The 24,556-nt window shown below is 35.8% G+C and overlaps 1 protein-coding gene across 1 annotated transcript in view; it reads right to left on the reverse strand.

Moving 5' to 3' along the window:
• Nucleotides 1-1,322: 1,322 nt before the first annotated feature.
• The window catches only part of FBXO33 (F-box protein 33), a 36,001-nt gene continuing 12,767 nt past the window's right edge, over nucleotides 1,323-24,556 (reverse strand). The window contains exons 2-4 of the mRNA XM_004773294.3: nucleotides 6,336-6,446; nucleotides 5,131-5,816; nucleotides 1,323-3,364 (exon numbers count right to left, since the gene is read on the reverse strand). Coding sequence (XP_004773351.1) covers nucleotides 3,093-3,364; nucleotides 5,131-5,816; nucleotides 6,336-6,446 — 1,069 coding nt within the window. The 3' untranslated portion in view covers nucleotides 1,323-3,092. The remainder of the gene's footprint in view (nucleotides 3,365-5,130; nucleotides 5,817-6,335; nucleotides 6,447-24,556) is intronic.

Here is a 24,556-nt window from a genome sequence, read left to right on the forward strand (position 1 = left end):
CTGTGTTTAGCCATAAGCCCATGGTCTGTCTGTCCTTCCCAAGACCCACCCCACTGACTCCCTATCTTCTTTATTCCTAGGGGGGTGGGGGAAATGGGAAAGCAGTTTTAGCTATGTAAATCTCATATAGTTTAGTGAGCTATGTTTTGAAAATGTTTTATTTAATACATTTCTTCAAAGATGATCTTATGTATGTCTGAGCCGTTGGGCCAACAGTTAAAACTTTTAGGGAAGAATCGAGTTTTAGATAATCAAGTCCAATCTCTCATTACAAATGAGGAAACTGAATCTAAATAGAGTTTTAGATAATCAAGTCCAATTCCTCATTTTTCAGATGACTCTAATGCTAAAGCTCTGTAGCATTAGAGTCAGAGCTCAGAGTGTAACAGATGCTGAGCCTCCCAGTTTGGTGCTTTACTATACCAACCGTCATTTGTATACTATTCACATATATTAATAGGCTTTCTTTTTTCATACATTTTGGGTATTATTTTTGTATTTTACATAATAAACATGTTGATTCACCCAAAAAAAGAGTTAGATATGCCTAGGAAACAAGGAAGCTGATGAATACCATATTATTCCAAGGTGAGGAGGCAGTGTCTGGAAGAAAAGTCAGTGTCTGCAATGATTAGGGAAAGACAGATGAAGGAAAAGAGCCATTTTCTATCTTATAACTGATAGCTGTTTGTCTCAACAACCAAGAATAGAGATTACAAACCAAACTAAAGCAATATAGGAGTTTATGAACTATTTAATACTGGCATACTAAAGGATTTCTGCATCTAATATAGGAATTGTATAAAGTTCTTATAGCCTATAAATTATGTTTTACTATATCAATACTGTTCTAAATGCATGATACACTTGAGTTTTGTGATAACCAGTCTATTGTTTGCTTTTAAGCTTGTATTTTGCCAAAGCTAGTTAAAACAATTAAAACCCTTCAAACTATTTAAACGGAGACTTTTTTGAAAAAAAATATTCTTTGAGAGAGAGAGAGAAAGAAAGTGAGTGAACAGGGGGAGGAAGGGCATAGGGAGAGGGAGGGAGAATCTCAAACAGACTCCCTGCTAACATGGAGTCCAACTTGGGGCTCAATCCCAGGACCGTGAGATTATGACCTTAGCCGAAATCAAGAGTCAGATGCTTAACTGACTGTACCACCAGGTGCCCCTAACCTAGGACTTTTTATGAAATATTCCCAAATTTAAGCTTTGCCGCACCAGACTAAAATAGTAGCTAACGTGATTATAAAGGATTATTACAGTTTAACACTAAAAGTTTTCATGCTTTGTATACAATAAAACATATTACAATGGTCACTTTTTAATGCTTTATTCATTGATTAAAAGAATATACATTTAACATAAACCATACAACATCAGTCATCAGGTCAAACATTCAGCTGGTTTCCTTACAGTTTCTGTCAGGATTTATTTTATCTGATCACATTTGTAAGATAAAATCTCACCACATCTGGCATTTACACACACTGTGCCAGTGGATTCACACTACTGATGTACATATAAAATCCTCATGGTATGTGCTCACTGGAGACAAAACAGTGCACACCTGTCAAAAGGTCATTTTAATATAAGATGGTAAAACCATTTGTAAAATACATATAAACTTTTTCCATAAATAGAATCATATCTGGACATCTGTTGCATAAATTGTGTTTCCAAAGCTTACAATAGAGCAGCCAGGTCTCAGCACTGCTGGGCACCCACGTTGGCTACTTACTTTATTATTGCAGACTGTCCTTTAACATTAAATGCACAACATTCGTACCACTTAAAACTGGGGTCAGGTGGAAGTCTCACAGAGACCACGTCTGTACCGCGGTTGCCCTGAAACAGTTAAGTCGGCTTTTAAAGCCTCTCAGATATAACAAGGTTTTAAAACATACTTCATGGAATGTTCTTCATGTATCATAGCAGCTCATACCTGTGATAGAACAAGCTTTCAGTTCTTCCTTTCTTTCCTTTACATTCACTATTCACAGTGAAACAGGTGCATGGTTTTTTTTTCTTTTTTTTGTTTTGTTTTTTTCAGAGTTCTGAGGTTGCTGACTGAGCCACAGCACAGCTGTGTACCACAGGTCGAAATTCGACCTTAAATATTACAATCTAGCAGTATCTGGCTGGCCAGAGTGGGCCGGCCCCTGCCAGCATGTGGGCACTTCTTCAGTTAAGTCTATTCTTTGGCAGCTGACACGCGCGCTGACAGAGAAAAATCCAGTGACTCATTGCTAGGGATTTCACGACTAATGTTTGTTTGCAAGCATGTGTGTTTACAGCTCTGTTTTTTGATTTTCTTTTAAGGAGGTTTTACCCTGGAATACAGTTTCCTCCTCCACTATTTGAAATCTGGGCTAAAAAGCTAACTTGAATGTATAATGTAATTGATGAATAAAATTATGTCTCATACAGTTTTAAAAAAAGTCTAATAGTTTGAGTATTCATGTTTATGTAAATGCATTTTTTAAAAAAAGGATTAAGCAGTATTCTAACCTAATACACAAAATTCAGAATGGTAATTGGTGATATCAACTATTATATATGTAATAAAAGTTAAAGTCTTGGCTTCTCTGTTAAAGATCACTCATTTGGGATCATACTATCCTCCCTTCTTCCATTTCAAAAAAAATTAATGAAATGCTATCAAGCATGAATGCAGTGCATTGCATACAAATCCACCAGGCTATGGATATATATCTATATACGTATAAAAATATTTTGGCTCCTGAGTTCTGAACTCTGACACACAAAGAATAAAAACATCAAAAGGCAGAGTAACTCAGTGAAAAAAAAAGTTAGCCAGCAACCTCAGACAACCTTCGGTTGTATATCCTTAAGGTTTGATAACAAGTCCATTAACCGTGAAAGCCCTACACATTGTCACTTTGAACTTCTAAACCAATACCCGACTACGTTCTTTGATCAAGAAGTAGAATATACATATATAATTCTATAAAGCTAATACTGATTAAACACAGCACAAAGGGATTAATTCACACTACTGAAAAAAAAACATAATAGGACCCTACTTGCATATGTAACCACAGGAATTGTACATTTAAAAAAAAGCTAAATGTCTTCGCTGAAGCTTTGCATCTCTCTGTAAAAATGACGATTCGGTTCAGTGAAGACACTGAGTGATTCGATGTCCATGACCGCATGCCAAGGTTGACCCAGGCCCAGGGATACCTGCTCAATAAGGTTATGCACTGGATCCACATCCTGGTCGGCTAGTTCACCTTGGTCAAAATCAATGCTTTCTTCAGTGACTTCAAGTACTTTTAGATCAGAGCCACGAAGACGAGCAATGGCAATGAGGTTGTGCGCCCACACTGTGTAACCTTCAAAATAAACAAAAAACAAGCACTGTCATTTCCTTGTAATTTATTTTTTCTATTTGATAAGTTAGTCTTTTCCACAAACTTGTATCTCACTGACCACTTTGGTCCTTTTCCTTTAAAAATATACCGAGATTGAAAAAGACTGAAGTAGGATTGTTTAGCTCCAAAAAAAAAAGACCAAGTTTGATATTGTTTCCAACAACATCACTGTGGCTGGTGAATTGGTAGATGCTGTAATGCTATTCCGATATCAGTACATTTAGTTAAGACTGAAGACATTTAAAGTAAAACTTTATAGCTTTGGATAGTGCTCTATCATAAAAAACAAAATTTTATTTCATGTATATGTATCCATTAACAATACATCGAAAACATTTTTAGTGAGTAAAAAATCCTCTCCTATGATGCTTCACAGTCTGAAGTTAATAAGCGAAACTTTAAACTGTTAATTGCCAATAGAAAATATGTAAAGTATTAAAGAGTCATGGATAAACTTTGGGAAGGAATAAAGGGGAATGGGTATAGGAGCTTTAGCTGTATCTAACATCTTATTTCATATTTCTTGTAAGAAAAAAAGAGCTTAGATTGGCTGAAATTAATCTTTAATATATAGTGTTGAGTAATATTATAACAAGTTGAAATGTATTTCTCTACTGCTATCTCTGATGACTGGCCAAATTATAAAGCAAAGCTTTATAAGTTTTGAAAAGCAAGACACATACTTTCCTGCACTAATGCAGGCTAAAAGATATTAAAAAAATAAGGAAACACAACTAACAGTCCATTTTGTATGCTGTAAAGGTCTTACATGTTCCAGAAAAGGAAGTAAAACGTTCTTCTGGCAGAATAGAAACTCTCTCTAAATGAGGATAGTATTAAGATGAAAGGCACCAGTAAGAAAAAGGCATATACCCAATCAATGGAATCATCATTTAAAAAAATATACAAATTAGGGCACCTGGGTGGCTCAGTGGGTTAAAGCCTCTGCCTTCGGCTCAGATCATGATTCCAGGGTCCTGGGATTGAGCCCCGCATCGGGATCTCTGCTCTGCAGAGAGCCTGTTTCCCTTCCTCTCTCTCTGCCTACTTGTGATCTCTGTCTGTCAAATAAATAAAATCTTTAAAAAAAAATACAAATTAATATGGTAATATCTAGAACCTAGAAGATGAGGCAGCAAGCAAGTAAGAAATCATACTTTCTCTTCCTTCTGTATTATGTTTTTAAGAGATCTTGTGATAAGAGGAAGAAATATATCTACTGCAAGTAGATATGTAACTTTTCTTAGATAAATTAATTTCAAATGCCACTCTCATGAAATACCATCTCTCATGAAATACCATCAATCCCATGGTGGAAGAAAAAAACAACATGGAAGCTGGAACAAAACACTTAAGAGTGGAAATATGACCTTTTACTTGTAAGTGGTGTATCTTATAAGTTAAGTATAAAAGCCAGGGTGCCTGGGTGGCTCAGTGGGTTAAAGCCTCTGCCTTCAGCTCAGGTCATGATCCCAGGGTCCTGGGATCAAGCCCCGCATTGGGCTCTCTGCTCAATGCGGGGAGTCTTGCTTCCCCATCTCTCTTTGCCTGCCTCTCTGCCTACTTGTGATCTCTGTCCAATAAATAAATAAAATCTTTTTTTAAAAAAAGTATAAAAGCCTGCATTTCAACTTGTTAGAAGATTACTCAACACTACAAATGTCAGTGCTTTTTGCTGGTTTAATATGTTTTAGATATAAATAACAAACTGAACAAAAATCACCTACCGTGAATTGCCAGGAGAGAGAGCTTTGTGCACCTCCATGCTAATAAAACCAATGGATCTTCATTTCGGTTGTCACTAAGATCTGGAAAACCAGATGTGTCAATCACATCATTCATTAGTATAAAATGAGTGAGGAACTTATCATACTGCCTGGATATAAGATCAACAATAGCTCCTGAAACACAAGTGATGTAGCTGTCAAAATGGATCCTCTCTAGTGGTATACTGGGTTTCAGAATCTTTAGCATATCTTCACTCTTGATATCAAAGGCCATTATGTAGACACGAAGGCTGGTGCTCTTTCGTGACAAGGCTTTCCAATGCTCATCATTTGGCATATTGTCCAGAGACTTGTGCATCACGGAAACATTGTGGACCAGGAGAGACAGTCGCTGCAAAGGCACATGGTTGCTATCAGTTAAGACTCTTGCCATCTCAGCTGTAAAGTCACAGAAATCCAGGGCAAGTGAGCGCAGATTCACGAATCGCTCCAGTTCGACTGTGGTGATAAGGGTGCTGCTACCAGGAATATTGTTGTCTAGCAAGCTCAGGTGCTCCATGGTGTTGGCAATAGAGTTTGAGAGAGATGACAGTGATGTTGGGGTTACTAGTTCCAGCATAAACCCACAGGACAGCCATTTCAGTTGCCTACTATTACTCAGTATTTCTTCAAACAGCTGCTGAATTCTGTATGGAAAACACATGCCACAATGATCCTGTTAACATTTAGTGCTAATCTTTTAACACTGACTTCTGAAACTGGGCAATAAAATGGCATGCAATGTTAAGATCCATTTTCTCTCAATCCAACCCACAAGTAACATTATCATAAATACTACTAAAATTCACATAAAAATATAATGAATAAACCATATTAAACATCCAAAAATAAGTTCTTCAACCAATGAAAGCAGCATTTTTGTACCAGTATGGCAGAAAAGAGTGATGATATACAATTTATGTTACAATGAAGGCAAGGAGAGAAGTAACACTGTTAAATAGCAATAATTTACCCAGCAAAGTCTTTGATTTATCTTAAAGATTTATGATGTGGAATAGGGTATTTCATAGTTAAAACACTTTCAGTTTACAGGACACATTTTTTGGGAAAAATATCATTACTCTCCTGATTGTATCTTACAATTTCTCAGAAAAAACTAAAATTATTGTTAATATAAGACCCCTTCCACTAGCCATATAACTTACTGTTTAATTTTTTTGCCATCAGGATCCACCTTGCTGAGGTATGTATTTGACAAACTTCCTTGCTGTTGTAGAACACTTATGTCTCCAAAAAGGCTAAACTTCTGGAGGTTCCTACAAAAAAAAAAAAAAAAAAAGCAATTTAAAATGACTGACTAATATATACAAATATAAATATTAAAAATAGAAATGTATAAGGGATATCTACAAAAGTTTCCACTTTATAACTCATTTGAAATCCAATTAGGTACTTTCAGATTGCTTTTTACATACAATGAAAAGCAACATAATACAGGAGAAGTAGTAAAAGCTTTACAGAATGAGTACTGAGGTTTTACACTAAGCTGTATGCTCAGTTCAGAAATTCAGCATTTCAATGACCATGGAAAGATGTTCATACATTGTTTTCCTGATTTTATTTAGTTGTCCGTGTTCTCTTGCGTGTAACTGAGCTTCTTTTGAGATGATTACTTTGCATGATTTGGCAGGCAATTCACAGATCTCTATTTTTGGGGGGTTGGTTACTGGAGCTTTATTAGTTTCCTTTGGTGGGTCCATGTGTGCCTGATTTTCAATGATCTTTATATTTGGAGGAACAAAACCTCTTCAAATGTTTTATAGATAGGTTTCTGCTGCTAACGATCTCCTCTTACTGGGTCTCCAGACTGATGAGATCACCTCTAGGACCATAGTCAAGTTGGACTGAGGCCAGGTCACATGGCTGCTGCTGGGCCTGCACTGGGGTCTATCGTTTGTGGACCTCATTACCAGTCATCTGGGCAGGCATGGATCCTGTCTGGTCTCCTGGTGGAAAGGCTTGCCTCTGAGTCCTTGGTCAGTAGGGCTGGTGCTAGGACAATGTCATTAGGTCCGCGGACAGCGGGCCTATTACTAAGTGTGTGGGCAGGAGTGGTTTTTGTCAGATCCCTAGGAAGGCCAGTGTTCTGCCACTGGGTGGATCCCGAGAAAGGCAGGAATGCCCAGGATTGCAGCTGAGAGGGGCTAGAACTGAGTGTCAGGCTTGTTTCAGGGTCCAGAGCTGGGACCAGATTCTGCAGGTCTGTCTCCAAGGGCACTAACAGATATGTCACCTGCTGGGTTTCTAGATGAAACTGCCCTAGAGCATGGCAGAGTGGGGATGGAGGGCTGCTTCAGGATCCATTTAGACCAATGTTAATGGGTCTGCCCTGGGGTACAAACAGGTATCTCCCAAAGGTTCCTAGGCAGGTAGAAATGCTCCTGGATCATAGCTGTACACAAACTTGAGTACTGCCTTGATTAAAAATCCCTAAGAGATCACACCCTATTGGCTACAAGAAAAAGGCAAATGGCTAGCTTGGTACAATGAGATCCTTCAAAATGTGGTTCAAAAAAAGTTATACTGGGCTACTTATTATTTTTTAATTAAGATTTTATTTTAATTTATTTGACAGAGAGAACACAAGCAGGGGAAGTGGGAGAGGGAGAAGCAGGATCCCTGTTGAGCAAAAAGCCCGATGTGGGGCCCAATCCCAGGACCCTGAGATCATGACCTAAGCCCAACGGAGACGCTTAACCAACTGAGCCACCAAGGCACCCTTACTTACTATTTTTTACATGTAATATTATTCCCTCTCAGGTCTGTCTGGTAAACCACTATTGAGCCTTCTATACCTGAATGCCACCTACTCTATTAAAGCCTTTTCTGAGTCAATTCTTTCAGCATCTGTGGATTTAGCCATCCTATGGGAGTTTGTAAAATGCTTTTTTCCCCCTTTGTTTGTTTGTTTCTTTTTTTTTTTAGATTTATGTATTTGACAGAGAGAGACACAGAGAAAGAGGAAACTCAAGCAGGGTGAGTGGGAGAGGGAGAAGTAGGCTTCCCACCAAGCAGAGAACCCGATGTGCCTAGATCCCAGGACCCTGGGATCATGACCTGAGCCGAAGGCAAACACTTAGTGACTGAGGCACCGACGCACCTTGTAAAATGCTTTTATTTTTATTTATTTATTTATTTTTAAAAAGATTTTATTTATTTATTTGACAGACAGAAATCACAAGTAGGTAGAGAGGCAGGCAGAGAGAGAGGGGGAAGCAGGCTCCCTGCTGAGTAGAGAGCCCGATGTGGGGCTCGATCCCAGGACCCTGGGATCATGACCTGAGCTGAAGGCAGAGGCTTTCACCCACTGAGCCACCCAGGCACCCCTAAAATGCTTTTATTAAACTAATATGCTTTACTGTGATTTCTTACCTTTCTCATGAGAGGGGTAAACTCCTGTTTCTTATAAGAACCTGGCAATACTTTTTGGCACAAGACAGGTGTTCAATGAGTATTTTTTAAACAAATGAATACTTTGAGAAGGTAATTTCAAGAGTTACCTAGATAGAAACTGTAATCAAGACCATAATTAAATGAGAATAATGGGACATAGATACATAAGGGGAGGTGGGCCTGGGATGGATTTTGGAAAGATAATCATATCATGTGGAGCATTATTTTAAGGGTAATGTTTTCAATCAATTAAAAAAAATAACACAGTTATCTTCTGGATAGGACTTCTATGTAAAGGGAAATTAAAGATGAGTTTATGATACTGACAGCTATTCCAAGTAATTATGTCCTCCAATACTTTGTTTTTCCTATTAGGAGTTCTTTTATGAAACAGAGAACCAAATCTGCCTTAAAGGGGAAAAAAAGACCAAGTAAAAGGTTAGCACCTCAAAGGGCTTAGAATCACTTCTTCATAGATTTCCACAGACTAGTAAGACGATAAATACCAGGTGAGCAGAAAATATTTCACTAAATTTACTACCAAGATACTCCCATAAAAGTATTTAAATTTATTTTTTATGAAAAGATATTCATTAAAAAATCTTCACAAATAAAAAGACTTTTTAAGGGACCCATGATAGATGGGAACCAACCTGAATTATTATTATCATAGTAGTAATATTCTTCCTATTATATTCTAAATCTGCATCATTCAATATAGGAAATATAGCTACTAATACTTGGGTAGTCAGAACTGAGATGTGTTTCAGTATAAAAAACTATTTGGAAGACAGTACAAAAATATAAAATCTCATTAAATTTTTTATATTGGTTATATAATATTTGGATATATTGGGTTAAGTATAGTAAGACTAATTTCATAATTTATTTTAAATTTTTTAATGTGACTACTAGAAAAATTTAAATTACATGTATAATCTATATTATATTTTTATTGGACAGTATTGCTCTAAAGACTATAATGTGCATATTCTAGTTTTCTGGTTAGTTTCATTTAAAAACATATTGTCATCAGCAGAAATGCTCTTATGGTTATTTTAACCATTTTTCAGCTTTCTTTCTTTCTAACGCTAAGACCAATGACTAGTTTTTAACTATAAAAAAGTAGAAGTTGACTTAAGAAAATGTTATCCATAATTAAGCAAAAATCCTACAACTCCAAACACATCGTGGTTATACTGCTAATATATGTTACAGATAAAAAGTAGACACAGACAAACCCACAGTCTTTCCCCATTTCTCCCATTAACTCAAATACAAATCAAATCCAACAACCCGAAAAAAAGTACAAATGATCAAAGGACAACCATTTTGAATGAAGAGAGCAAATAAGCCACCTTTTTCCACCCGTGATGTCATTTCTTTCTATTTACTGTAACTCATTTCTTCTGAAGACATCATATTTAATCCCTACTGTTTCTATCTCAGACCTAGAAAAATGCAGCCTGCCAGCAATGGCTGATTCAAAACCAAGTCCTCCCCTAGGAGGAAGGAGTCTTCATTTTCTCATTCTCTTGAGAGAAACAGGAATGGAAAAACATATGGGCAGGGGAAATGAAATTAACCCTGGATTGTATATTTCCTCTAAATGGCGAGTTTTCTCCACTTATTTACTATAGTTAGGTCCACAGAATTTAAGATGACTATGCTGGTGGTTTTTGTTGTTGTTGTTGTTGTTTTGTTTTTTAAAATTTTCCCAAACATTTCAATCTACATCACTGACATCAAGGTCTGGGTAATTCCTTTTTTCCTGCATTGTGCTGTCTCTGCTACAGTGGAGGGAGATTATCCACATTCTCCAAGACATCTATCCTCTCTTTTGTCTTCTAATCTCTTCTTTTTTCTACTCCTTCAATCCATTTAGTCCCCAGACTTCCTTAAGTATAATATCAAAGACTTCTACTTACAACGTGCCATAATGGAACAGAGTTCATTTAATGAACTGTGATTTTAATTTTGCTGAACTACATGTGGTAAATAAAATGCACCTATCTCCTAGTCATGGAATACTAAAGTCCTCATAAATTAAAAAAAACAAAAGCAGAAGAATGGTCTTTCACAATCATGGCTAATAGCCAAGACTATTAACAAAAAGTTTTGACATTTTGACAATTCCTGGCATAATGGTGATGATCTCTTCATTATAGCTACTAGCATTTAAAATTAAAAGTAGAGTTTAATAAAATATTGCCCCAATTAATTTGTTTCACAGCCGGTACTTAGATTTACTGAATCTAGAACATAAAAGTTTTCTCTATCTCAGCTTTCCTTTTCAATCGTGACTAAGATATTCTTGCAATGTCATTTTCTTAAGCACTTAAATTTTATTGACAAGCAGCACTGAATTTCTTCAGGTACACAGCAATTTAAAATTCCTTATCATTCAGACCACAACTCCGTGCTTCCGTATGTAATCAAATAATTAGATAATATTACCTGAAAATGAACTTGACAATTCCACTACAAAATTGTATATGAAAGATTTTATCCATTCATTTTAAATCCCGTATCACACTTATCCCTTGCCAGCCCAATAGCTTTCCCTAGCTGGAATCTATTGACCAAATAATGCTCATTGTGAAGCTCACAGTGTTAAGTAATGATGCTCAAAAATGTTAAATATTACATTTGCTTGGCACATATATTTAAGTACTTATAATTCTTTTTTTCATATACTATCCACACTGGTCTGAATGAAGTACTTAGTGTCACTTATTGAGACAATCAACATAAACCACATTATAATCAGCAAGAATAATGTTATCCAAATTTTTAAAGGCTTGGTCAGGAGAAATAAAAGTAGTGTTGATAGAGCACTAAGTGAGAAATCAAGTGTCCAAAATGCAAAAAAATCCACTGACTGGAGTTTTCTTATGTGTGAAACAAAAGTTTTTAAGTTATTTAAAAAGACAAAATCCTATTACATTAGCAACACCTAATTCTTCTTCTAAACATGGTGATACTTTAGTCATATTTAGAACTCTTGCCCACAAAAGTAGGTAAAAGGAGAAGAAAAATTAAGTACATTTACGTTAGAACCAGTACCTAATTTATTTTGAGCCTAAAGTGTTAAGTGTTTATCAATTTTGTTGGTAAGTCTTCAAATTCCACTAAAAGGACTTTTCTATCAGAAATGCCACTTTTCGGGATGCCTGGGTGGCTCAGTTGGTTAAGCGGCTGCCTTCGGCTCAGGTCATGATCCCAGCGTCCTGGGATCGAGTCCCACATCGGGCTCCTTGCTTGGCGGGGAGCCTGCTTCTCCCTCTGCCTCTGCCTGCCACTCTGTCTGCCTGTGCTTGCTCTCACTTCTCTCTCTATGACAAATAAATAAATAAAATCTTAAAAAAAAATTCTTTAGAAATGCCACTTTTTAATCAACCCATGTCACAGTTATCAGTCACCACCACCACAACAAAAATGTTCAGCTTAAGGAGTTTCCCAGTTTTTGGTAGAAATAAAAATGTTTTACTTTGGAAATTCTTAAAGAACTTTGTCATATATATATATTATATATATAATATATATAATAAAATCTCATATATATATATATATATATATATATATATATATATATGAGATTTAAAAAAAAAATCCTAGCCATACCTTTTCTCTACAAAAATGCTGGACTGTCTATTATCTTCTCAGTTAACCCCTCAAAGAAAATAAGGCCTCTTAAATTTGGTACTTTAAGGTGGTTATGTTGTTGTTGTTTCAGTATTCACATTAGCTCACAAGATAAGCTTAATTTAGGATTTTTTTAAATATAATTTTTAATTTTTTATTAACATATAATGTATTATTAGCCCCAGCGGCTCAGGTCTGTGAATCTCCAGGTTTACACACTTCAAAGCACTCACCATAGCACATACCTTCCCGTTAATTTAGGATTTTTATAAGACAATTTACTTTTTATAAGACAATTTACTTTTTTATTTTTAAAAGATTTTATCTATTTATTTGACAGACAGGGATCACAAGTAGGCAGAGAGGCAGGCGGAGAGAGAGGAAGAGAAGCAGGCTCCCTACTTCGGGCAGAGAGCCTGATTTGGGGCTCGATCCCAGGACTCTGGAATCATGACCCAAGCCAAAGTCAGATGCTTTAACCCCTGAGCCACCCAGGTGCCCCTAAGACAATATACTTTTATATTTTCAGGCTGTATTTTTTGGTAAAATCTTGATTAATACCTATGTAAAAATCTAAGCAAATGGGAAAATTTACTTTGTTGGGTTCTCTCACATATATAAGATTAACATAATAATGGAAGTCTTAAGTATTTTCTACTTTTATTTGAGAAAACCATTTTATTTACTGAAGTATTATAAACATACAGTGTTAGGGAGCCTGGGTGGTTCAGTTGGGTTAAAGGACTGCCTTAGGCTCAGGTCATGATCCTGGAGTTCTGGTATGGAGTCCTACATCTGGCTCCCTGCTCAGCAGGGAGTCTGCTTCTCCCTCTGACCCTCCCCCCTCTCATGCTCTCTCTCTCTCTCCCTCTCTCATTCTCTCTCAAATAAATAAATTTTAAAAATTAAAAAAAAAAACCCATAGTGTTATATGAGTTCCAGGTATATAACATAACAATTCAACATTTCTATATATTACTTATGCTCATCACAATAAATGCACTCTTAATCCCCTTTATCGGTTTCACCAATTCCCCTACCCACTTGCCCTCTGGCAACCACCAATTTGTTTTCTGTATTTAAGAATCTGAGCTTTTTTGGTCTTTTTAGTTTGCTCATTTGTTCTGTTTCTTAAAAACACATATTGGTGAAATCATGGTATGGGTCTTTCTGACTTCGCACTTTGCATTATACCCTCTAGTTACCTCCATGTTGTTGCAAATGTCAGATCTCATTCTTTTTTATGGCTGTATGTATCACTTTTTTATCCATTCATCTGTTGATAGGGCACTTGAGTTACTTACATGTCTCGGTTATTGTAAATAATGCTTCAATAAACATAGGGGTGGCATATATATTTTTGAATTTGTGTCTTCATTTTCTTTGGATAAATACCCAGCAGAGGAATTACTGGATCATAAGGTAATTTTGTTTTTTAATTTTTTAAGGAAATTTCATCCAACAGTACACGAAGGTTCCACTTTCTTCACATGCTCACCAAAACTTGTTATTTCTTGTCCTATTAAGTCTAGCCTTTCTGACAGGAGTAAGGCGATTATCTCATTGTGGATTTGATTTGCATTTTCCTGACAATTAGTGACTTTCAGCATCCTTTCATGTATCTGTTAGTCACTTGTATGTCTTCTTTGCAGAAATGTTTGTCTAGTCAGGTCCTCTGTTCATTTTTCAAATAGATTATCTGGGGTTATTTGGTGTTGAGTTCAATATTTCTTTTTATATTTTGCATATTAACCCCTTATCAGATGTTATCATTTGAAAATATCTTCATTACAGTAGGTTACCTTTTTGTTTTTTGATGGTTTCTTTCACTGTGCAAGAGCTTTTTTGGGTGTAGTCCCAATAGTTTATTGTTTGCCTTGCCTGAGAAGATGTATCTTCAAAAAAATATATATATATTTTAAGATTTTAAAATTTATTTGACAGACAGTGATCACAAGTAGGCAGAGAGGCAGGCAGAGAGAGAGAGAGAGAGAGAGAGAGATGGGGAAGCAGGCTCCCCAATGAACAGAGAGCCTGGGATCAAGACCTGAGCCAAAGGCAGAGGCTTTATTTAACCCATTGAGCCATCCAGGAGCCCCTTAAAAACTATTTCTGTGGCTGAAGAGAAATTACTGTCTATGTTTTCTTCTAGGAGATTCATGATTTCAGGTTTTACACTTAGGTCTTTAATCCATTTTGAGTTTATTTTTGTGTACGGTGTAAGAAAGTGATCAAATTTCATTCTTTTGCATGCAGCTGTATAGTTTTCCCAGTATCACTTGCTGAAGAGACTGTCTTTCCCCCACTGTATATTCTTATGCTTTTGTTGAAGATTAATTGACCTTAAAATCATGGGTTTATTTCTGGGCTCTCTGTCCTGTTCCACTGATCTACATGTCTGTTTTTGTGCCTATAGCATAGTGTTTTTATTACTACAGTTTTGTAGTTTATTCTTTCTCGATTGCTTTGGCTCTTCAGGGTCTTTTATGATTCCATATAAATTTTAGTATTATTTATTCTAATTCTGCGAAAAATACTTTTGGTGTTTTGATAGGGGCTGCATTAAATCTGCAGACTGCTTTGAGCAGCATGGATATTTTAACAATATTGGCTTTTTTTTTGTAATGAAGAAGAGTCTTCTTGGCTTCGGACTAGGAGCCCTTTACATATGAAAATATTTATAAACGTGAAGAAGTATAACTGAAATTGAGGGTCATTTGTTTCAGACTCCAGTTGGGAAATGGGTGGAAATCTTGTATAACATTTCAATTTTTGTTGTTGTTGTTGTTTATTAAGAGTACAGTCATAATTACATCCCAGCATTTTTAAATCTGATTTTTTCCTTCAAATAAAACCAACTAATTCTTCATGCTATGGACGAATACACAAAGTATCTGCAATATAAACAATTTTAGGGCTAATCATCCTCTGGGTTTTGGAGTTTACTTCTCCGGAACCAGAAGATGCTTTATTGATACCATTATATTTTAGAGCAAAATTTTAAACACATCTATGCCTATCTTTTAAAATGTATTTTTAGAGCAATTTTAGATTCATAGTAAAACTGATCAAAAGTACAGACTTCCCATATCCTCCTTATCCCCACATATGTATAATCTCTTCCATTATCAACAGCACTCATGAGAATGGTACATTTTTTAGCAAGGATGAACCTACTCTGACCCATCATAATCACCCAAAGTCCATAGTCTAACTTAGGACTCACTCTTAGTGTTGTGCATTCTATAGGTTTGGACAAATGTATAATGACACATATCCATCATTATAATATCGTACAGAGTTTTTCACTGTTCTCCAAGTCCTCTGTGCTCTGCCTATTCGTCTTTCTCTTCTCCCCACCCCTTGCAAACACTGATTTTTTTATTGTCTTCAGTTTTGCCTTTTCCAGAATATCACACAGTTGGAATCACACTATATACAAAATTTTCAGATTGCCTTCTTTCAATTAGTAATATGCACTTAATGTTTCTCCATGTCTTTTCATGCCTTAATAGCTCATTTCATTTTAATGCTAAATATTCCACGGTCTGGATGTACTAAAGTTAATTTATACATTCACCAACTGAACAACAATCTTGATTGTTTCTAAGGTTTGGAAATTATGAGTAAAGACACTATAACCATCTGTGAGCAGGTTTTTGTGTGGAAGTATGTTTTCAACTCCTTTTAGTAAATACCAAGTAGAACAAATGCTGAATTGTATGGTAAGAGTATGTTTAGTTTTTTAAGAAACTGTCAACATTTTTTTTTAATAGTAACCATACCATTTTGCACCCTCTAGCAACAAGAATTCCTGTTACTCCACATCTTTGCCAGTATTTGGTATTGTCAGTATTCTAGATTTTTACCTTTGTAGTGCATGACAGGATTTTGATGTGAAAAATGGACAAGATAAAATATTAAAGGAAAAAGGTACAAAACCACACATGGATTATTATTCCAGTTTTGCAAAAGATACATCATGTTTGCCCGTGATCATCTCTGGTGGATTTTTTACTTTATTTTTCTTGTATTTTTCAAATATCCTATTTTACAAACAAATATTACTTGGGAATTCACAAAAGAAATGTATTTATCTGAGTATAGGTGACAAACAATGTTACATTAGTTTCAGGTGTACAACTTAGTGATTTGACAAGTTTATACATTATGCTATGTTTACCACAAGTAGAGCTACCATCTTTCCCATTACATCACTATTAAAATATCACTGACTGTATTCCTTATGCTCTACTTTTTATCCTTGTGACTTACTCACTCCATAAATGTAAACTTGTATCTCTCTCTCCCCTTCAACCATTTTGCCCAAGCCCCTTTGGCAACCATCTGCATTTACAGTTCTGATTTTGCTTTTTTGTTTCTTCATGCACTTCTTTTAGATTCCATTTATGAGTAGAATCATATGGTATTTGTCTTTCTCAGTCTGACTTATTTCACTTAGCATAATATCCTTAGGTTCATCCATATTGTCTCAAATGGTATGATCTCTTCCCTTTTTTATGGCTGTGTAATACTTCACTATATATATATATATATATATATATATATATATATACACACACACACACACACCACGTTTTCCTTATCCATTTGTTTATTGCTGGACACTTCTGTTGCCTCAAATTCTTGGCTATTGTAAATAATGCTGAAATAAACAAAGGGGAATGAATAGAAAAAAAAGTATCTTCCTAAGGTAAACACCCAACAGTGGAATTTGATCATATGATATTTGTATTTTTAGTATTTTGAGGAACCTCCACACTGTTTTCCACAGTGGCTGTACCAATTTACATTCCCATCAGTTGTGCAAGAGGATTCCTTTTTCTCCACATCCTCACCAACACTTATCATTCTTGTCTTGATTTTAGCCATTTTAACAGGTATGAAGTAATATCTCATTGCAATTCTGATTTGCATTTCCCTAATGATTAGTGATGTTGAACATCTTTTCATGTGTCTGTTGGCTATCTGTATGTCTTTGGAAAAATCTCTATTCAGGTCCTCTGCCCATTTTTTAATTGGATTGTGTGTGTGTGTGTGTGTGTGTGTGTGCGCGCGCTGAGTTTTATTAAGTTCTTTATATATTTTGGATATTAACCCCTTATCAGATGTATCATTTAGAAATACCTTCTCCCATTCAGTAGGTTGTCTTTTTGTTTTGTTTTTTTTTTTTTTTGATGGCTTCCCTAGCTGTGCAATAGCTTTTTATTTTGATGTAGTCCCAATAGTTTATTTTTGCCTTTATTCCCTTGCCTTAGGAGACGCATCTAGAAAAACGCTGCTACGGCTAATGTCAGAGAAATTACTGCTTGTGTTCTCTTTTAGGATTTTTATGGTTTCAGGTCTCATATTTAGGTCTTTTCATTCATTTTGAGTTTATTTTTGTGAATGATGTAAGAAAGTAGTCCAGTTTCATTCTTTTGCATGTAAATGACCAGTTTTCCCAACACTGCTTGTTGAAAAGACTACCTTTTTCCCAGTGGATATTCTTTCCTGCTTTCTTGAAGTTTAACTGAGCATATAATTGTGGGTTTATTTGTGGGTTTTTCATGGGTATCTATTTTTTGTGCCAGTACCATACTGTTTTAATTACTACAGCTTTGTATTATAACTTAAAATCTGGAATTGTGATACCTCCAGCTTCGTTATTCTTTCTCAGGACTGCTTTGGCTATTCAGGGTCTTTTGTGGTTTGATACAGATTTTGGTATTATTTTAGTTCTGTGAAAAATATTGGTGTTTTGATAGGGGTTGCATTAACTTTGTAGATTGTTTGGGGGTAAAAACATATTGACATTCTTCTAATCCATGAGCTTGGAATATCTTTCCATTTCTTTGTGTCATTTTCAATTTCTTTCATCACTGTTTTATAGTTTTTAGAGTATAGGTCTTTCACCTCTTTGGTTAATTCCTATGTATTTTATTCTTTCTGGTGCAACTATAAATGGTGCTGTTTTTTAAAAAACATTCTCTTTCTGCAACTTCATTGTTAGTATACAGAAATCCTACCAATTTGGGGCTATTAACTTTATATCCTGCCACTTTACTCAATTCATTTAGTACTTCTAGTAGTTTTTTGATGGAATCTTTAGGATTTTCTATGCATAGTGTCATGTTGCCTGCAAATACTGACAGGCTAATTTGTTCTTTACCAATATGGATGCCTCATTTCCTTTTTTTTGTCTGATTGCTATGGCTAGGAGAAAGCAGTGAGAATGGACACTCTTTATCTTGTTCCTGACCTTGGAGGGAAAGCTCTCAGTTTTTCACCACAGAGGATGATGTTAGTTATGGGTTTTTTGTATGTGGCCTTTATTATGTTGAGGTATGCTTCCTCTAACACTGTTTTGTTGAAAGTTTTTTTTTTTTAAATCATGAATGGACGTTGAATCTTGTCAAATGTCTTTTTCTACTGAAATGACCATATGACTTTTATCCTTCATTCTGTGATGTGGTTTATCATGGTGATTGACTGTGAATACCGAACAATCTTTGCATCCTGAGAATAAATCTCACCTGATCTTTTAAATGTATCGTTGTATGTAGTTTGCTAACGTTTTGCTGAGAATATCTGCACCTAGGTTTGTCAGGGATACTGGGCTATAGTTTTCTTTTTCTGTGGTGTCTGTACAGGTTTGGTATTAGAGTAATGCTGGCTTTATAGAATATATTTAGAAGTTTTCCTTCCTCTTTTTTTTTTTGGAACTACTTTTAGAATAGGTATTAACTCTCTTTAAAATATATGGTAGAATTTGGTCTGTGAATTCATGTGGTATTGGACTTTTTTTCTTTGGTTGTTTTTGAATACTGATTAAATTTCATTATTTGTAATCAGTCTGCTCAGATTTTTTTCTTTCTTTCTGGTTCAGTATTGGAAGATTATGTTTCTAGGAATTTATCCATTTCTTTCAGGTTGTCTAGTTTGCTGGCATATAGTTGTTTATAGTATTCACTTATAATCTTTTATATTTCTGTTGTATGAGTTATTACTTTTCCTCTCTCATTTCTTTATTTTAATTTTTCTCTCATTTCTGATTTTATTTATTTGGGTCTTTTCTGTTTGTTTCTTAATGAGTCTGGTTAGGGGTCTGTCAATCTGGTTTATTTTTTCAAAGAACCAGCTCTTGGTTTCATTGCGTTCCCCCCCTCCTTTTTTTTTAAAAGTCTCTATGCCTTTTACGTCTGCTCTGACCTTTATTTTTTCCTTTTCCTTTCTTCTATTCACCTTAGGTTTTGTTCGCCTCTTTCTAGTTCCTTTGGGTGTAACATTGATCTTTTGAGTTTTTTCTTGTTTCTTATTTCTTAGGCCTGTACTGCTACAGAACTGCTTCTGATGTGTCTCAAAGATTTTGGATCATTGTGTTTTCATCTTCATTTGTAATCATGTATTTTTTTTATTTCTTCTTTGATTGTTTCATTGACCCACTGGTTGTTTAGTCTTCATGCATTTGTGGTTTTTCCTGTTTTTTTTTTTTTTTTCTCCTTGTGATTCATTTCTAGGTTTATACTGATATGTTGGAAAAGAGGTATGGTATGATATCAATTTTCTTAAATTTATTGAGACTTGTTTTATGGCCCAATATGTGATCTATTCTTGAGAATGTTCCATTTGCACTTGAAAAGAATGTGTACTCTGTTGTTTTTGGATGGAATATTCTGTATATATTTGTTATGTCCAGCTGGTCCAACATGTTCAAAGACCTTACTTCCATAGGGGTGCCTGGGTGGTGTAGTTGGTTAAGTGTTCAATTCTTGGTTTCAGCTCAGGTCATGATCTCATGGTTCTAAGATCAAGTTCCATATAAGATGAGATAAGATCTGTGCTCAGCTTAAAGTCTGCTTGAGATTCTCTTTTCCTTTCCCTCTGCCTCCCCCAACTCATGCACATTCTCTATAATACATAAAATCTTTAAAACAAAACAAAAACAAAGATATTTCCTTATTTTTTTGTCTGAATGATCCATCCACTGACGTAAGTAGAGTATAAATGTTCTCTATCTACTGTTTCTGTATCACATCAATTTCTCTCTTTAACGTCTTTATGTAGATAGGTGCTCCAGTATCAGGTGCACAGATATTTATAGTTGTTAAAGATTCTTGATGGATTGATTCCTTCATTACTATGCCCTTCATTACAATGCCCATTATAATGATTCCTTCATTATAATTCCCTTCTTTGTTTCTTACCACAATCTTTATTTATTTTTATTTATTTATTATTTTTTTAAAGATTTTATTTATTTACCTGAGAGAGAGACAGTGAGAGAGAGCATGAACGAGGAGAAGGTCAGAGAGAGAAGCAGACTCCCCATGGAGCCGGGAGCCCGATGCGGGACTCGATGCGGGACTCGATCCCGGGACTCCAGGATCACAACCTGAGCCGAAGGCAGTCGTCCAACCAACTGAGCCACCCAGGCGTCCCACCACAATCTTTATTTTAAAGTCTGTTTTGGAAGTGCTTAGGTGGCTCAGTGGGTTAAAGCCTCTGCCTTCGGCTCAGGTCATGATCCCAGGGTCTTGGGATCGAGCCCCGAATTAGGCTCTCTGCTCAGCAGGGAGCCTGCTTCCTCTCTCTGCCTGCCTGTGATCTCTGTCAAATAAATAAATAAAATCTTAAAAAAAAAAAAAGTCTGTTTTGTCTGACGTAAGTGTTGCTACTCCAGCTTTTTTACACTTTATTTACATGGTCAATGTTTTCCATCCCTTCACTTTTATTTAGTCTGTAGGCATCATTAGGTCTGAGGTGAGCCTCTTGTAGGTAGCATATAGATAGGTCTTTGTTTGTTTGTTTGTTTTTTAAAGATTTTATTTATTTGACAGACAGATCACAAGTAGGCAGAGAGGCAGGCAGGAAGAGAGAGGAGGAAGCAGGCTCTCCGCGGAGCAGAGAGCCCGATGCGGGGCTCCATCCCAGGATCCCGGAATCATGACCTGAGCCAAAGGCAGAGGCTTTAACCCACTGAGCCACCCAGGTGCCCCTGTTTGTTTGTTTTTTAATCCATTCCACTACTCTATGTCCCTGGATTGGAGCATTTGGACCATTTATATTTAAAGTAATTACTGATAGTATGTACTTATTGCCACTTAAAAACTTTGTTTATTGGCTGTTTTTGTAGTTCTTCTTTGTTCTTCTTCTCTTGCTCTCTTTGTGACTGATTAGTATCTACAGTGTTTTATTTGGCTTTCTCTTTACTTTTGGTGTATCTATCATAGGTTTTGGGTTTATGGTTACCATGAAGTTCATATATGTCATCTGATGTAAATATCAGTCCATATTAATTTGATGGCCTTTTAGTTCAAACATGTTCTTAAAAAGAAAAAAAAAGGTTTTTTCCCCTTCTTTTCTCTTTTTACTCTCTTCTCCACTTTTATGTATATATTGCCATATTTTGTGTGTTTTTATTCATTTTTCCTATGTTTAATTATGGCCATTTCTTTTCCACTTAAAGAAGTCACTTTAATACTTCTTGCAAGGCTGGTTTAGTTGTGATAAATTCCTTTATCTTTTCTTTTCTGGGAAACTATTTCTCCTTCAAATATGAATGCTAATCTTGCTAGGTAGAGTATTCTTGGTTGAAGGTTTTTCGTTTTAGCACTTGTCACTCTCTTCTGGCTTGCAAAGTTTCTACTGAAAAATCAGCTAGTATTCTTACAGGTTGTCCTTTCTAGGTAACTTTGTGTTTCTCTCTAGCGGGTTTTAAGGTTCTCTCTTTATCTTTAACCTTTGACTTTTTAATTATTATGTGCTGTGGCGTGGAACTCTTTGGGTTCATCTTGTTTAGAACTCTGCTTCTTGGACTTGGATGTCTATTTCTCTCCCTAGGTTAGGAAAGTTTTCAGATACCGTTTCTTCAAATATGTTTTTCTACACCTTTCTCTCTCTTCTTCCTCTGCAACCCCAATAATGCGAACATTTGTTGACTTGATTTTGTGTAAGAGATCTCTCAATTGATCCTCATTTCAAAAATTTTTTTAATTAAAAAATTAAATTAAATTTTAATTAAAAAAATTTTTTTTCCTTTTTTTTGATGTTTGGCTTGTGTGCTATTATCCTGTCTTCCAGATTGCTGATATTTTCCTCTGCAACCTCTAAATTACTGTTGATTCCCTCTGGGGGAAGGGGGGACACTGACAACTCAATGGCAGCTTTCAAATATATTGTGTTGAAATAGGATTATAGATAATATAGTGAAGCCAAGAAAACTGCATATAGCCTCCAGGTGACTCACAATTGTTTCAGATGGTAAAAATGGGACTGAAAAGAACATCTGGCAACAACACTAGAATAGAATATACTGAACCATAACAATAAACAGATGCCTCATTTTGAGGCCATGAGATAATACCAGTAACAAGGGAATTGTGCCCAAATCCTTTTACTTAAATATGAAATCTGTGACCTGCTTTTTCAAGTGAACTAAAGAAATAAACAGGGTTCTTTCCTGCACAATGTCCATAACATGTACTTGCTCAAAAGGTATGTAATAAAAACATACTGGGAAAACATTACAGTTGGTTACAAAGTTTTCTGTCATCTCAATTCTTCAAATTAGTTTAGCTCTGTTCCTAAGGTAATATTAATAGACTACAACCTACTTAATATTATTAGTCCCTCTGCAACATACCTTAGCTCTTTTCTTTTCTTTCTTTTTTTTTTTTTTAAGATTTTTTGTTTATTTGAGAGAAAGAGAGGGAAAGAGGGCATATATGAGTATGTGTATGAGTTGGGGAGGGGCAGGGAAGATGGAGAAGCAGACTCCCCACTGAACAGGGAGCATGATGCAGGGCTTGATCCCAGGACCCTGGAATTATAACCTGAGCTGAAGGCAAATGCTTAACTAACTAAACCACCCAGGTGCCTCTGAAACACACCTTACGTATGTTGTGAAAGCACAAAATCATAAACAATGTTTGATAATCAATCCCCTGAACCATGTAATAGGCCATACTACTGCCAAAAGAGAACGAATTTCTTCAACCTCACTGCATTCTTCTTTAATCCTATTTCAAAAAGCCATCAGTTTTAGATCTAGAGCTGTCAGATTATTAAGTACTTACAACTTAGAAACTCAGCGTATAGACTGCTCTCCTACTCTTTGTTCATTCAAATATTAAAATATGCATTATGTGTCAATGATGTGAAAAGTTATGGCAGTTAAGCTCCCAGAGTCCATGGGTTTAGTCTCTTGGCATAGAAATAAGGGTTTTAAAAGACTCATTAAAAAAAAATAGATGAGAAGAAGGAATTATTAATAACTTTGTTAATGTATATTAATAGCACTGTTTATATTTTAAAAAGTACATAATTTTCAGAGCTTTATACTGAAATGTATAGTATAAAATGATCCTGGTATCTTGGATTTGTTTTAAAATACTTCAGTAAAGATAAAATAACGCACATGTGACAAATTCCTTAAATTACTGAATCTGGGTGATAGGTTGTCCATTTTAACTATTTTTTGTATGTATTAGAAAATTTCATTAAACAAATAAGAAAACCAGGCAGTCATTTCTCTGTATAACTGGAAAGTTAACTTAACTATTCTGTGGTTCAGTTTTAGCATCTGTAAAATAAGCAATAATAATGTTACCTACCCTTATGGTTGTTTAATACTGCTGTTTCTCTGGGAAAACTAGTTTAGCATTTTAGGAATTGTTAAGAACACATCTACTGGGCACCTGGGTGGCTCAGTGGATTAAGCCGCTGCCTTCGGCTCAGGTCATGATCTCAGGGTCCTGGGATCGAGTTCCACTTTGGGCTCTCTGCTCAGCAGGGAGCCTGCTTCCCTCCCTCTCTCTCTGCCTGCCTCTCTGCCTACTTGTGATCTGTCTCTGTCATATAAATAAATAAAATCTTTATTAAAAAAAAAAACCACATCTACTTAACTCTCTGCAGTGCTGGCAATATGCCTGGACCTTACCCAACCCCATGACTCTTGTGGTGACGCTAACTGGAGTTTGGTATCAGAAGGGTGAAGGCTTGAAAAGGTGGGTTTAAGCCATGGAAGATCAAAGTCTCTTGCCTCAGGTGACTACCTTTCTTCTTAGCCTTGAATCAAGACTGTCCCTTTGAGGTTTCTAATTCTTCTTAGCCTTGAATCAAGACTGTCCCTTTGAGGTTTCTAAGAGTGAGTCTGAGTCTTTTTTGAAGTAACTAGCAACACCTAAATAAAAGGTAGCTCAATTCTGCCCTTGTTTCTTCCCCTGTTCCTTGTCCACTGAAGAGATGTAATAGAAGAGTACACATGATGAATGTCTGGGTAGGAAAACAGATTTATCCAGGCTTACAGTTACAGGTGATGAGACCA

Source organism: Mustela putorius, unplaced genomic scaffold (assembly GCF_011764305.1).
Source record: "Mustela putorius furo isolate JIRA1106 unplaced genomic scaffold, ASM1176430v1.1 tig00003898_pilon_pilon_pilon, whole genome shotgun sequence".
Taxonomy (NCBI): domain Eukaryota; kingdom Metazoa; phylum Chordata; class Mammalia; order Carnivora; family Mustelidae; genus Mustela; species Mustela putorius.